General features: G+C 41.9%; 1 protein-coding gene and 1 non-coding gene across 4 annotated transcripts; both read right to left on the bottom strand.

Annotated features, from left to right (window-relative positions):
• Positions 1 to 530: 530 nt before the first annotated feature.
• On the bottom strand, positions 531 to 14,594 carry LOC140898324 (fructosamine-3-kinase). 3 transcript variants are annotated; one of them, XM_078848699.1, is made up of 6 exons: positions 14,177 to 14,594; positions 10,947 to 11,098; positions 10,318 to 10,409; positions 8,873 to 8,949; positions 7,466 to 7,588; positions 531 to 3,131 (listed from the first exon to the last, which is right to left on the bottom strand). In XM_078848699.1, exons 1-6 carry the CDS (start codon positions 14,315 to 14,317, stop codon positions 2,793 to 2,795), a joined length of 924 nt encoding a protein of 307 aa, XP_078704825.1. In that variant the 5' UTR covers positions 14,318 to 14,594; the 3' UTR covers positions 531 to 2,792. The 3 variants fall into 3 exon arrangements, with proteins under 3 accessions (XP_078704825.1, XP_073168100.1, XP_078704826.1); XM_073311999.2 differs by having other exon boundaries at positions 8,873 to 8,955; positions 14,177 to 14,592; XM_078848700.1 differs by lacking the exon at positions 14,177 to 14,594 and adding an exon at positions 12,881 to 14,131 and having other exon boundaries at positions 8,873 to 8,955.
• Positions 13,261 to 13,382, bottom strand: LOC140898429 (U6atac minor spliceosomal RNA). Its single transcript, XR_012154988.1, has one exon. It is a non-coding gene; the product is annotated as a U6atac minor spliceosomal RNA (small nuclear RNA).
• Positions 14,595 to 16,251: the final 1,657 nt, after the last annotated feature.

Genomic DNA, 16,251 nt, shown 5'->3' with positions numbered 1-16,251 from the left:
ATTTCATGAGCAGTTGTGTGTTATCTACATAGATGTTTAGTCCATACAGAAACATGCATTATATATTTTAGCACAGAATAAGACAATGTCCAATCCTGAGCCAAATCATATTCAGTTCTGGAAATAAAATGAACTGTTTTCATACAGTCATGCTCGGGGGGAAGAAATGTCATTGTGCTGATACTAAAAACTGCTGCTACCACATGACAGTGATCACTTATGTTCGGAACATTTCCCTCCTACTGGCTATTACCTATCCCCAGAAACTCTCCACCTCAGTTAATTCCAGCTCAATAGCTCACCCTCCAGCCACATTTCAGCTCTATTCCAGGACCTTATTCCCATCCACTGCTGTGTTCTCTCCTAGACCCCAGCATCCAATCTTCCACTTGCTCCTTCCTGTCATGCTTCCTGGTGTTGAGAGTCCCATTACCCAACAATTCCACCACCTCCCAAATAACAGTCCCATCTTTAGTTTCAATTTCACTAACACAGAAAAGCTGTAATCACAAGACATAGAAACATCAGGATCTTGTTACTGCAGTGCAAGTATCTAGATTTTATTTGATGTGCACATATCTTAATTTCACATTTTACAAAGCAATACATGTATTTTAGTTCACATTTTAGGTAATACATATTAGCTCTCATGGACTTTGTTAGCTCAGACCTGGATTCTCCACCTAATAACTACACTATCAATTTAGTTATAAACAAGATTATTCCACCTTTCCATTTCAATCACAGAAGCATAATCACTTTAATTACTTGTGATAATCTGGACTAATTTTAACGGAATTCAGAAGCAGCATGGTTTTCAATCTAACCCTCTGATTCTGCCATTATATATTTGAACAATGAAAGAAAATCCACTTGATTACTGTCCAAAGTTTCTGAGAGTTTAAAATGAGACTATATACATTAAACAAAATGAAAAACAAACAAAAATGGATAAAATAATCTACATTGTTTCAATAGCTGCTGTGATTTACTTCATTGGAAGGATGGTGTTTTTCAAGTTGATTCATAATAGCAGTGCTAACACTAACAGAAAAGTGGCAAAGCATATTTAATCATTTTAACTCTGGTTTACTCATTTGGTCATTATAAATCTTTGGAAGCCCTACAATTACAGGCAGTATCCCTCCCATATATATATTCCTATTCATGTATGCGTTTGTGGGATTTTAATTATAACTGTTTTGTTTACTTACCACTTCTTTTCTTCCATTAAAGGGTAATTAGGTTTGTTATTCTACGGTTGCTCACAATTCTGTGCTGCTAATATCACACATCTATTTTGTTTTTTTAAAGATAAAGAGAGCAAGCAGAATATGTTTCAAAAGAAAAGCTGCTCAACAACTGGAAAGAGTGCTAGGAACCTAGCGCTAACCTGTCATTATGGTGCTAGCTATTCCCCCTGGAGTGGATTTAATTGGGAGACAGTTGTTAATTAGGCAGGAGGCTGCTGAGCTACTGAGAACAATCAACCCATCATCAGGGAATAGTGGAAGAAGAGGAAGGAAGTACAAGGGGAGGAGACAGGTAGGGACAGGATACAGAATTAAGAGGTCTTTCCCCCTTCCTCTCTGGAAAGCAGGCTAAGGGGGAAGTTTATGTTCACATGTACGTTGACTGCACAAGCATATACTGATGAACTGTTGAGGGGACTTAATAAATAACACTCTGGTGCTTATAAATCCGAAAAGCAGCCCACCTGTTTGTGGTGGAGAATGCAGCCCTGTCATAAACAATTACAGGGACTCTGCAAACAAGTATAAAACAATTAAATTTTGGACCTCACCATTTTGACAGGGTGCCTTTACTTTAGTAAATCAGCAATGATGGAATAGGTTAGTTTCCCAATTCTCTATTAAGATTAATTCTGTGTAACTCATATGTATTGAGTGAGTACCAATCAATATAGTATCTGGAATTGCTGATTTCTTCTTCTCAAACAGCTAAGTCTGTTACATTGCAGGGAGTTTTTTAGTATGTTTTTCAAAAGGTTGTTTTAAATAAAATATATTTTTATCTACATCTTATGTAGATAATCCATTTTCTGCCTATATATTTCATTCTCCAGTAGGCGCTGAGACCTACTCTTAGGGGGTATCTGTTGAACTGCATTTTTCCTTTAGAAAGGAGAGTCATAAAAATGTCTAGTACAAAATTTTTAATTTAAAATAAATGTAAGAAATACTAATTCATAGACTGCACTATGCAACTGAATTAGGACACAGTTCAACTACCCTCAAAGCCAAAAAAGTCTCCCACTGACCTCAACAGATGTTGGAGTTGATCCTTTAGGAGGTAGGTAGAGGGGAACGGAGGAGAAAAGTCAAATGGAGAAGTGGAGGAGGAGGAAGTGATAAATGTAGTGATTATTTCCAATCCCACAATAAGATCCTTATAGGGCAGGAAGGGCAAAGAGTGATGACAGAGTGGGGAAAAATGGGTTATCCTATGGAGAATGAGATGAGGCTGTCAATCAGACTGCTTTTCAAACATGTAGTTTCACCAACTGGATAACAGACTGTACACAATCTCCTAACTCACCAATGTGGATGTGTGCTAGTAAACGAGAACATGATGCAGAAATTATACAACCACCGCAAGCATTTATTGGGTTTAAATGCGTACAAAGGATCCTTCATCTTTTATATCTGCCATGTGGGTTTCTCATCAATGTGTCACTCTTTCTAGCTTGTGTTGCTATCAACAAGTAGGCAATGTGAATTAGTAAGAGGCTGTGATAGATAGATTCTCTTTGAGGAACACCCTCTAAATGGTTATTTTAAGAGCTCTCTCATTATATTTAGAGTAGATCCTCTGTACTCTGTCCCAAAATGGTTCCAGTGGTTTATATAATTAAAGAGTTTGTACAACTTGTTTCGTTTTTCAAAACCTGGAGCTTTGGGGATTTTACTGTGGTAGACAGAGAAGAAAGAGCTGCTAAAGCCACCAAACATCCCAGCAATTGCTAAGTCAAATTCAGAATGGCCATAGAAGGAAGCAGGATCAAAGACAATTGGGCCAAAATTGTCCTCTGCCACATTTCCTGCCCACAAATCCCCATGAAGAAGAGCGGGAACAATCTCCATGTCGCAGAACATGTCAGGAATCTTCAGCTGGAAAAAGCATGAACAATCAAGCAAAAACTATAATTTGACCAAGGAAAAAACTAAAAGGCAATACAATACAAATAACAGAATAAATAAAAGTCACTGTCTCTTTTTAGTCATTTATGAAGCCCTATTCAAACTACAGTCAATAGATGCAGAAGCAGGTCAAAAGTGTTAATCAACAAGAATAATTCTGATTCATTTCAGGCAGAGTTTAATGTATCATTCACTAGTACTCACATTCACTATTGTCATAATGCTTACAGGCATGGACAATACAGGTTATCACAATAAATAAAGAACAGCTTCCTTTCATTGGAACAGTTCTAACAAGTAAACAACTTTTAGCACCAAAATCCTGAGTCTCCTGTGCTCACTGAAGTGCCATTATGGAACAAAGAGCTATAAACTTGGTGCTTTAGTGTCAGAACAGAACAGTGATTCTGAAAACCAAGCAAGCAGCCACTTGATTACACTCACTTTCTCTCTTACTTTCCCTTCCGGAGCTACTGAATCCTATCAAGGAGCAAAGCGTAGGAAGAGGCAACATTTCCTCTTATTGTGCGCCATCAAAGTAAGTCCTCCATGCAACTGATTCTCTGTACAATATTATTTTGAGCCTGTTTATACTGTTCAGTTGTTTTCATTGAGTGCATGGTTCCACAGACAGTTTCAAAGCATTTTAGACTCATTTAACAATTCACTCTTGGAATTATCCATTGTGCTAAAGCCACAAAATGTTCAACTCCTCTGAACCTGGGGAATTATATCCCTACCCATAGCACTGTAAAACCATGGAAGCACAGGATTCACAGGACATATTATGGAATGCTTCTTTTATTATAATGAGAAGCTCTTCTGTTACACCTTTCATCCCTAGATCCCAAAGCTCTTTACAAATACTCATTAATTAAACTTCATAATACCAATTGCATAGATGGGGAAAATAAGAGAGGGGTTAAGTATCTTGGCAAAGGTCATGGAGTGACAGTGGCAAAGATGAGACTAGAACACAGGAATCCTGACCTTCTCTTGATCCTATTCTAACCATCATAGAACGGGAAGGGACCTCAAGAGGTCATCGAGTCCAGTCCCCTGCACTCATGGCAGGACTAAGTATTATCTAGACCATCCCTGACAGGTGTAGAGTTGCCAGGTGTCTGATCAGCGGCGCAGTGGGGCTAAGGCAGGCTCCCTGCCTGCCATGGCTCCACGCAGCTCCCGGAAGCTAGGGTTGGCAACTTTCTAATTGCAGCAAACTGAACACTCTAGCCCTGCCCCTTCCCCTAGGCCCCATCCCCTGTTCCACCCCTTTCCTGAGGTCCCACCCCTGCTCACTACATTCCCCCTCCATCAGTGGCTCACTCTCCCTCACCTTCACTCACTTTCACTGGGCTGGGTTGTGGGCTCCAGCTGAGGGTGTGGGCTCTGGGGATGAGGGGCTTGGGGTGCACGAGGGGGCTTCAGGCTGGGGGGTGGGGCAGAGGGATTTGGAGTGTGGAAGGGGACTGTGGGTTGAGGCAGGGGGTTGGAGTGCAGGAGGGGGTGAGGGCTCTGGGGTGGGGCTGGGCATGAGTGGTTCAGGGTGTGGGAGGGGGCTCTGGGCTGGGGCAGGGGTTGGGGTGTAGGGGGGTGAGGGCTCTGGGCTGGGGGTGCAGGCTCTGGGGTGAGGCCAGGGATGAGTGGTTTGGAGTACAGGAGGGGGTTCAGGGCTGGGGCAGAGGGTTGGGGTGAAGGAGGGGGTATGGGCTCTGAGCTGGGGGTCCGGGCTCTGGGATGGTGCTGGGCATGGGGACCTCCATATAGGAGCTGCTTCTGGGAGCTGCTTGAGGTAAGTGCCACCCAGATTCTGCATCCCTGACTCCCTCCCATGTCCCAACCTCCTGCCCCAACCCTGATCCCCCTCCAACCCTCCGAACCCCTCAGTCCCAGCCCAGAGCATCCTCCTGCACCCCAAACCCCTCATCCGCAGCCCCACCCCAGCTGGAACTCACCGTGGGCCCCAACCCTCTGCCCCAGCCCTGATCCCCCTCCCACCTTCCGAACCCCTCAGCCCCAACCTGGAGCCCCTCCTGCACCCTGAACCCCTTATTTCTGGTCACACTCCAGAACCCACACCCACAGCCCAGAGCCTGTACCCCCTCCCAACCCCCTACTTCAGCCCGGAGCCCCCTCCTACACCCCAAACCCCTCATCCCCAGCCCCACCCCAGAGCCTGCACCACCAGCCAGAGCCCTCAGCCCCCATGCCCCAACCCTCTGTCCCAGCCCTGATCCCCCTCCCACACTTCAAACCCCTCAGCCCCAGCCCAGAGCCCCCTTCTGCCCCCCAAATCCCTCATCCATGGCCCCACACCAGAGCCTGCACCCCCAGCCGGAGCCCTCACCTCCCCACACCCCGACCCTCTGCCCCAGGCTGGAGCCCCCTCTCACACCATGAACCCCTCATTTCTGGTCCCACCCTGGAACCTGCACCCCCAGCTGGAACCATAGGCACCAACTTCCCCTCTGCCCAGTGGGTGCTCGACACCCCTGGCCCCGCCTCTGCACCGCTCTCGCCCCATCTCCATTCCACCCCCTTCCCCCAAGTCCCTGCCCCAGCCCCATTCCACCCCCTTCCCCCAAGTCCCTGCCGCTGCCCCGCCTCTTCTCCACTTCCTCCTTTGAGCACGCTGCATTCCCGCTCCTGCCCGTCCCTCCTGGAAAGTCCTAAATGCCGCCAAAGCGCTGTTAGGTGGCCGGAAGTGCTGGGAGGGAGAGGGACGTGGTGCACTGCGCGGGGGGAGAAGAAGGTGAGGGGGGAGCTTGGCTGCTGGTGGGTGAGGAGCACCCACTAATTTTTCCCTGTGGGTGCTCCAGCCCCAGACCACCCAGGGAGTTGGCACCTATCGCCAGAACCCAACCCCCCCCCGAACTCCAACCCCATGCTCCAGCCCAGAGTCCCATTCCACACTCTGAACCTCTCAGCCTCAGCCCAGAGCCCCTCCTACACCCCAAATCCCCCATCCCAGGCCCCACCCCAGAGCCTACACCCCCAGACCAGAGCCTAGACTCCTCTCCCACACCCCAACCCCCTATCTCAGCCCAGAGCCCCCTCCCATATTCCAAACCCCTTGGTTCCACACACACCCCAGTCCAGAGCCCCCTCCCGCACCCTGAACTCCTTATTTCTGGCCCCACCCCAGAGCCTGCACCCCCAGCCGGAGCCCTCAACCACTCCTGCATCCCAACCCACTGCCTCAGCCCAGAGCCCCCTTCTGCACCTGAACTCCTCATTTCTGGCCCCACCTTGGAGCCCACACCCACAACCAGAGTGAGCGAGTGAGGGTAGGGAGAGCAAGCAACAGAATGAGATAACAGGGTGATGGAGTTAGTGGGGGCGGGGCCTCAGAGGAGGGGCAGGGCAGGGCAAGGTTGTTCAGTTTTGTGCAAATAGAAAATTGGCAACCCTAGACAGATGTTTGACTAATCTGCTCTTAAAAATCCTCAATGATGGAGATTCCACAACCTCCCTAGGCAATTTATTCTACTGCTTAACCACCCTGACAGTTAGGAAGTTTTTCCTAATGTCCAATCTAAACCGCCCTTGCTACAATTTAAGTCCATTGCTTCCTGTCCTATCCTCAGCAGTTAAGAACAATTTTTCTCCCTCCTCCTTGTAACAACCTTTTATGTACTTGAAAACTGTTATCATGTCCCCTCTCAGCCTTCTCTTTTCCAGACTAAACAATCCCAATTTTTTCAGTCTTCCCTCATAGGTCATGTTTTCTAGACCTTTAATCATTTTTGTTGCTCTTCTGTGGACTTTCTCCAATTTGTCCACAACTTTCCTGAAATGTGGCACCCAGAACTAGACACAATACTCCAGTTGAGGCCTAATCAGCACAGAGTAGAGCAGAAGAATTACTTCTTGTGTCTTGCCCACAACCATTAGACAGCAATCTAATCCTACAATAAGTTCCGGGAATAAAAGTGTAGCTGATCTATAAATGCTCAATCTACTAAAATTAACTTATATTTATTCACAGATGCTCTGGCTTTTTAGCAATAATGTAGAGTCTGGTCAATACTAGGTGGGGGCTCTAAGATGTACATTTCAATGCCAGGATGCAATGCTAACTTCTGCACCCCTTTTAAAAGCCTACTACAGTAACATGCACCCTTTTTTCTTAACTCTGGCATCTGGACCTTAAGTAAAATTAGACCTGTTTACTAAAAGCCATATAAAGTTTGCCATAAAAATTGTGTAAAATTCCACTGAAGTATTCATCTTGTATATTTTTTATAAGTACAATGGACCTTTTATCTCTATGAGACACATTCATGTATTTATTTACCTACCTTAAGCTGTGACCACAGTTCTCTTGCTTCTCTGTCTCCATAATCTTTCTCAATCAAATCCATTTGAGCTTGGAGTCGGTGACATATAAAGAAAGTAGGCCAATCACGTTGCCATTCATTCACCTGGAAAATAAGATATCAAGATTCAAGTAATCATGATCAGTTGAAGAGGAAACAGCACTGTAAAGATTTTCTGCTGATATATCTGTAAAATTAAACTGTATATTACTGATACTATGGCCTGTTGCCTTGCTACCAGGGTGCTTGTAAACTAAACACGGTCAAGGCCTACTCAGTTCTGGGATGGGTGACCACCAAGAAAAATTTAGGATGCTGTTAAATGTTTTGTTGATCATTCATTTAAGGCTATTCTGCCTTTTGCGTCCATGTTAAGGAGGGGCTATCTTTCATATGAGAAATAAACCTAAGGCTCTGGGCACTTGCAGATATTAAACATTGCTTAACCTTTTATTAGCTCTGGATAGCCAAAATTCCCTCTGACATTTCAATTAGATAATGGTTCTCAATTTGTGGTTCAGGGACAACTAGTAGTCTGCAAAGTCCTTCTCAATGGTCTGCACAGTTAAATATTTTGGTTGAAACTCACCCCTGTGCAGAGAGCCAGCAGAAGGCCCATGCACCATATGAAGCCTGCTCTGAGGGTTTTAAGTTGAATTTAAGTGTTGCATAGACTTTGCCACTGGTCCTTTGGATGGGAGGGAATTTCACCTTTTGAGAACTATGTAAGTGAGTTTTGGGAGAGGATGGAAGTAATTTGTGAAGGGATCCTTTTCTTAGCAAGAGGTCTGAACATTGGAGAATCCCTGAGTAGTTTTCATTTCCTGTCCAAAACTGCTGTGTAGGCTTGCTGTGTGCTGCCAGGTTCCACCTCAGAAGTGGCTGTATCTCAGGAGTGGTTAAATTATTCCATTTTTTTTTATACAGACACAAATAAACTACATTAAAAGAGTATTATTACAGTTGCAAAATTAAGCACTGAAAAATATTAGGAAGCTCAAACAAAACTTTAATTCTTCTTCCTCATGCGTGTGCATTAGGATCACGTAAAAAATTATATACCTATTTTTTCATTGCACAAAATAGCCACTGCTCAGTGAATGAGACAGGGTTATGTAGTTAATAAGGTTTTTGTCTATCAGAACTCTTACAGTTTTGAATTAGGAACAAAACCTTATCAGTCCAAGAAAGTAGCAGTCCTGTGCAGGAAAACAAACCCCATCTTTTCCCAAGTTGGAGGTAAAATTTACGTTTTGTTTATACTTTAAAAACTTTTAAGATGAAAATGAAACAGCAAGAACAAAACTGGTGGTTAAAACAAGCCATTGAATATAGAATTAGTGTTTGATTTTAACATGTAATAATAACTTTCACAGAGCTGGGACTTACCTGCTGTATAAAGCCACAGCATGTGACTGTATGGAATCCATATTTATCCACATACTGAGGTTCAGAATGTCCTGCACCTTTACCTAGCAAACAAAAAGACTGATCATGTCCAAAGGGCAAACCAGCTTTTTTTTCCTCCAATCCTGAACTTTGCAAGAGCAATAGATTTATGAATCCAGTTCTGATATGACTAGGCAGAAAAAAATTGGGGAAAATAGGTAATTAAACAATAGGTCAACTAAATACTTTAAAACACAAAGAGTAATAATTCTGTGCATGTATATGCAGCTTTTTTTCTTTGGAGAATCACAGACCTATTAAAGATGGAAGTAAAAAACCTGGGCTGTTTTTCAGCAAGGAAAACTGAGGTACAGTTAGGTTCATTGACTTGCTGAAGGGCACAGAGCAAGTCAGTGGCAGAATCAGGAACAGAACCCAGGTCTCCTGATTTGCACCCACACTTTTCTAAGCACTTTACCCTGCTGCCTCCTAACCAAAACTTTTAACTGTGTGTCTCATACTGTACATTATTTCAGACAGATCAGCAATCTTGCACCTCACTCACAAATAATGTAATTACTTGGTAATAAGCATACCACTATAGAGCACATTCTGTCCTCCCCAGAAATCGGTGGGAACCATGCATACACAACTAGGTGCAAAATTTGGGCATTAGATTTGAACACTACTAACCCTGACATAGCAAATGATCTTGCTGTGCTTCATGTGTTGTTCAGTGGGAGTTAGATCAAGCTGTAGAAAAAGTCACTGAAAAGACTCCCATTGACTTCAGTGGAAACTGGATCAGAACCCTACTGAATTAACTTTGCCCTCAAGATGAACAGTAATACTCAGTAGAACTAACTTGTCTTTTTATTAACCTAAAGATACATTCCTTTATTATTTTAATAAAAGTGCAATGTATTTTACTGCAAGTGTAAAATATCTCTAGTGTAAGTAAATGTGAATTTCTGTATATTTTGTATTAAATGGTATTACATGTTATAATAACCAGTTAATTGTACCTGACCTATAGACATGTTTAATAGTTGTTGTTTTTTACTTGGTTGGTTCAAAAACCTTCAGGGGATTATCTTGATAGTACATGATGATGAAAGGCTTACAGGGATACTGAAAGGTAAATCTGACCCAAATTTTTTGTTTTTAAAAAATTACAAAAACTAAAACCAATAGAAATCGTTTTATTGTTAGCAGTTTTTTTTTTTATTTAGTAAAGGCAAAGTAAAAAGTTACAAATTATTTAAGTTTAGTGTTCTATGGATCAAAAGATACTTTGTATATATATTTGGTATTGTAGCAGACGGGGCCCTTTAAATTGGTTTTCTCCATTCATAAGGATTATAATGCTACATGTATTAAATACTGTGTCATATCCAGAAGTGATTATTGCAGTATTGCACTAGTACTTTAAATCTATACTCTACCAACAGTGTTTCCCTCCTTCTTTAATTTCTCTCCAAGTTTCTGGTTGTGAAGGTGAAGATCTGCTATCTGCTCTCCAAGCTTTGCAGAGTGTCTGTAAGATCAGAGAAACAAAACCATACATTCTTTATCTGTTCGTTTAAAATATGCCTTTAAACACCATTTATTAAACAAGAGAGAATTAAAGACCAGAGAAGGCAGGGAGCAACTCTGTAAAGCAGGAGGCAATTTAAAAATCAGGAGAAAGAGAAAGCAATGGAGTAGTTTAACTCAACAGAAGCTTAACAGAACCTCTCAAAGACAAGTTAATTGTCTGAGAAATGTACAGATATATCACATGGCTGCTACCTGTGAGTAAAGCTGCTCTGACAAATGTGAACAGTCAGGTATAGACCACATATTCCTGAAAGAGATAAAGGGCCAAATTCAAGAGAGAATTTGGCCTAGAAGCTTGATTGTTGATTTGAATTTCACTTTTACTTTTTATTTTTACAGTTATCAGACACACGAGTGATATCATTTGCCGAAGATAGTGAATAGACTCTTTCAGAGATTCCCACCAACACAACAGAATTATAAGCAGAGACTCTCAAAATCATAGTAACAAAGAAAGTATGAAGTTCAGACATACTTGTTGAGATTTTTCATCTTCAGGTACTCCATGACAAACATTGCACCCTCTCCTGGAAGGTCAATCACTTTAATGGGCTGGGGCACTCTCAGGGTGTTGGTTTTCTGGATAGCCTCTAAACTTGCCATTTCACCTTCAAACATTTTTCTAGCCTATTCAGAAACAAGAATTTCACTGGGGCAAATATCCTTGGGCTAAATGATGTGATTTCTGCACTAGGTGTATTGGAAAATATTTGTTGTTTATAAATTTGTGAATCTATTAATCCTTCATAATAAAATGTAGCAGCAAATTAGCAAAGCTTCTGTCCCAGCCAGGATATATTGGTTTGATTGTATTGTTATTGCTTTTCTTGCAAGTTCAGCGTAGTTCAACACATTACACAACTTATCAGTGTAAATACTCAAAACATCTATGTGTAGTTAATCTCTGGCCTCAAACCTAGGTACAGCAGGGTTACCAGTGGGGCTAGAACCCAAAACTTTCAACAAGAAAAGCATAAAAACCTGCCACTTGAAATAAAGGAGTAAATCCTTAGACTGTGACTAAGCAGCAAGTCCCAAGTGGGAGATTGATCACATTAATTAAGCCAGTGTACTGCTGAACAGTTTGACCTTCTAAGTGACAGTATTACTCTTTCTGCCCATTTTTAATTGTATGTTTTAGAATGAAATAACCCAGACTTATCAGTTTCCCATGTACTGAACTACAAATTTATGGCTGAATTTTTTGTTCTGCCTTTATTTAGTAACAGAACAGCTAAGAGTATTTCCTGGAAAATTAAAGCCTTTTCTTTCCAACTTCCCACTGAGCGAAGACTGCAGCTCCCACATTTTCTTCTGTAAGGAAATGTTACCTTTCTGCTAGATGCTTCTTGCATACCTGATTTCTGGGTTCAGCAATAGAAATTTGAGTACTTTTATGTTATTTTATTCTCTCTTAGGAGGATAAGGAAAGGGTTTGTCTATCTTAGGTGTTCACATGTCTCTTATTACCATAGTAGCTAAACACTTCCCAATCTTTATCCACACAACACTCCTGGGAGGTAAGGATGTGCTGTTATCCCCATTTTACAGATAGGAACTGAAAGATTAAGTGACTTGCCTATGGTTATACAAGAAGTCTGTAGCAAAATAGAAACTTGAACCCAAGTCCCATAAACCCTAAACTAGTTCCTGAGGCACTGGACTATCCTTAATAACAGCAGAGAAAGGCTTTTTACAATAAGGAAGAGACTGACTATGTGCCCAACCTTACACTCCTCGCACAGATAAACCCCATTAAGGTCAATGGACACTTTGCTTCAGTAAGGATTATCGACAGGATCAGGCCTTTAGCCCCCAATCCTACTACTTATTGTGATTGGCTTATTGAGGTCAGTGGGGCTTCACACAGAAGGAGGAACCCATTTACATGCAACAAGCTGCAGGTACAGGTATTAGTAAGAAAAACAAGAAATCCAAAATTATATTGCACATGCAATCTCTGCATAAATTCCTTGGGTTGCAGAAAGATTAATCTTTACCTAAAAAGGAAGAGGAAGAATAAAACAAGTTTATAGATAGCCTGGAGATTTCTTTCCAATTATATTTCAATTATCTTTTAAATAATTTTTAAACTCTTACTTGGTTGTACTGTGTTAATCAAGGTTTTTACAGCAATCAACTGATAGCTAATTTAATTATTGCATGCACACACAGAACCATCCGGTAAATGTAAACAATGGGGATCTGATGACTTAGCCCTCTCAGACTGTTGGCTAAAACATTCTAACTCAGCAAAATGTTACCAACCACTTAAAAAGCTCCTAAATGCGATAGAAACAAAAATCTCAACATGCACATTTAAACTGATTTCTTTCTCTTCTCCTGGCTGAGTCAGTCTTTCTATTTTTCTAAGGCAGATTCCACAAATGTGGCACCAATACCACTTACCTGAAAGCGGGTCCCAAAAGAGTCGATGGCAATTCTGTGTTAAAAATCAGCCAGCAGACAGTGGTCAAGCAGTTGCCCCTAGGCTGGATCTCCCTCAGTTCCTCTGTGCATCTGGATTCCACCAGGCCACACGTTTCCTCCTAAACTCCTATTTCTCAACTGTAAATTGACTGATAGCCTTGTTCTGACTAGAGAATGTCCCAATCCACAAACATCACATTTGAATGCCAATATTCCCAAAGTAATAGGGTGCTTGGAGCCAATGGTTTAGTTCAAGTATTTTTTCTAGTTTTGCCTTAATACTAACCAATTATTTATTATTTTAGAATTGTACAAAACATAAGAAAGGGTACATACGCAGGGCTCTAGGCATCCTTCCCACAAGTGATTAGGTGCCGTGAGTAAGTGGCAATGCCTTAACCATATGTGTGTTGAAAAGGCCACTACAACTCTCCCACCCTTATCAAGGTGAGTGCTAACCTTCTTTCCTTTCGTATCACACAATTTAAATAATAATACAACATAACAGTGGCCCACATGCTCCCTTGCTTCTGTGAACAGAGGGTAGGAAAAATGAGAAGATCCAGGATGGTGGCTCACCAGCACCACAGCACACTCCCTTCCTCCTCCCTATGCCATGGGGAACAGACTCTATGGGTAGGATCAGGATAGGTGGAAGTGGGGTTTCGGAAGTAATCCCTCCTTCTCCTACAACCATTCAAGGATTCCTGATACTGTCAGTATTAACATATTTCAGTTTCCACTGCATCAAGTGAAACCACTTTCTTAAGGGGGATTGAGGAGCAAGGATGAATACGGAAGCTGATGGGAGCATATCTCCTGTAGGAGTTATGTTGCCATGGTGCCAGGAAGCACTGCAGATGCTCAATGCTTCTGCTGATCTCAAGATATCCTGGGTTTTGTGGACCAAAACCCTTTCCCCAATAAAAGAATGTACTCTGCTTTGGAGGGTGGGAATAGCCATTTCAGGGATAGTATTTGGCCCAATAACAAATTCTAAGCATGAGGGCAATTGCTCTGCTCTACGCTTTTTTATGCAGCAATGTAAATTATTTTGCACTTAGTATTGCAAAGGAATGTCAAGTTGCTTTACAACAGCATTACAGATAAACATTAACTGAGCCTACTGTCTAAAATGTGCTTTAAAAAGATTTCAGTTCTTAAAAGGAGAAAAATACATTAATCTTGAAAACACACAATTTACAATCATCAACAAACATCTCCAGACAATTAAGCACATTGCAGTGAACATGCAGCAATATTATCAGCATTAACCTGAGGCTTGTGATTGATTTTCACAAACACTTGCCCGCTGTCAGTTTCATAGCTCTGCCCTCGGCTAATATACCCTCCTCCTGAGCTCCCAAACGCCTTCAGAATGGAGGTCTTCAATTCAGTTTTCAGGAGTTTTTCCATTGGTTCCCCTGTTGCAATTGTTTCTTCTTAAATCCACTGCAAAACAGGATTAAAGGTCTGGGTCCTTCCTTTTTTGCTGTGTCTTTGCTATGAGGTTGAAACTGACACACACCAAAGAGAAAAATAACAGCTGAGAGAAAAATCAAATCAGTCAATAATTCCCAGAAATATTTATTTCTGGAAATTAGAGCTTTACTTTTTAAAAAAAAATAGATATTTAGGAAATATTGAATTTGTTGGAATATCCTGGGGTCCTTCGATGGCTGTCCTGAGAGCTTCTGGTATTTGTAGTTCCTCTCACTGGGTAATCAGTATGGACTGTCCTCTTCTTCACCTCCCCCCACCCCTCTACAGCACTGCTCACATGAGTACCAAAGAGATAACGTTTAAATCATCAACCACCAGAGGGAGCTCAGCAATGAAAACTATGCACAATAACATAAACTGGTTGTATTTTATGGAAGACTGTGCAAGAGGCAGAGTTTTGTGGTGGTAGTGTTGTAAATTAGGGTGACCAGATGTCCCAATTTTATAGGGACAGTCCTGATATTTGGGGCTTTGTCTTATACAGCCACCTATTCCCCCCCATCCCAATTTTTCACACTTGCTGTCTGGTCATCCTATTGTAAATGTTTAAGATCAGGCGACCCAAAGGCCTCAATATAACCACAAATCAGCAAATTGGGATATGGGAAAAGCAATGATCTTTCCCGTTCATACCTGCTTTGTATAGACTAGGAACCATTGTGTCTCCATTGACACATTAGACCACATGCCTTCTTCAGGGCCTGGCCCTGCTCCCATTAAAGTCAATGGAAAGATTCCCATTGCCCTCAGTAGGAGCCAAGTGCCACCAAAGCCTTTTATAGACAATGGAGGTTGATGGAACTGAGCATTTTTCAGGAAATGCTCAGGATCAGGCTTGATTACAGAAGGATTGTGTTGTCGTCACAAGCACATAAATTCAGGAGATCTGGATCCTATTTCTGGTTCCTCCACTGATTTAGCATATGACTCTGAGAAAGTCACTTTACCTATCTGTATCTCACTCCTCCATCTATAACATGGGAGGGGGGTGTCACAAATTACTTACTTCATAGGGGTGTTGTGAGTTTTAATTAATTTTCACTTGTAAAGTTCATTGGCATCCTCAGATAGAAGGTGTGAAGTATTATCATAGCCCTGATCCCACAGCCTTGATCCAAATGGTAAGCCCCACTGGGGTCAACAGGATCAGTCATATGAGTTAGGACTGGATTCTGTAATGTTACAATCTATACAAAAGGCCCTAACTATTGTCTCCACGTGGAGTAGATGTGTGCTGCCATCCATCCTGCTAATGATTCTCTGGATTCTGATGCCACTCCCCTCATCCTCAGCACCTGGTTCTGTTATCATGAGTTTATCTTTCTTTACAACTTTGTTAGTTTACATGGATAATAATAAGCAGCTTGTGTGAATCACTAAAGGTTAAGGAATGATTAGCTCTACTAGAGAAACACTGATTTCATCAATGTAGACTACTTTTTATGTTCAGAGTTAACCCCTTTGACCTCTGTCCCAAAATGGTTCTAGTTCTCCAAGGAATGGAAAAGTGGACATAGTTCAAATAATGAAAAACACCATTTAAGAGCTGGGTATTAACAATTTATTATTCATTTATTATTATTGCTCAAGTTCTGAGATCTTGAGCAGTTTCCTGTGGTAGGTCGAGAATAAAGAACTGTGATAAGCCCAAGCTTTCCACCTTTTGTGAGCTCTTTTCTGTATAGCCATAGAAAGCAGCTTAGTCAACAGAATAGAGCAAGATTTGTCCCTTTCAATGGTTCCTCCCTGTAAACTGCCAGGAAGATGAGCTGGAATGCTTTCCATGTCATGGACTATGTACAGAATCTTCATCTACGAAGAGCACAGAAAAGCGCAATGGCGCTTAC

This window comes from Lepidochelys kempii, chromosome 14, assembly GCF_965140285.1.
Source record: "Lepidochelys kempii isolate rLepKem1 chromosome 14, rLepKem1.hap1, whole genome shotgun sequence".
NCBI lineage: Eukaryota > Metazoa > Chordata > Testudines > Cheloniidae > Lepidochelys > Lepidochelys kempii.
This window is presented reverse-complemented; position numbering and strand designations above follow the sequence as displayed.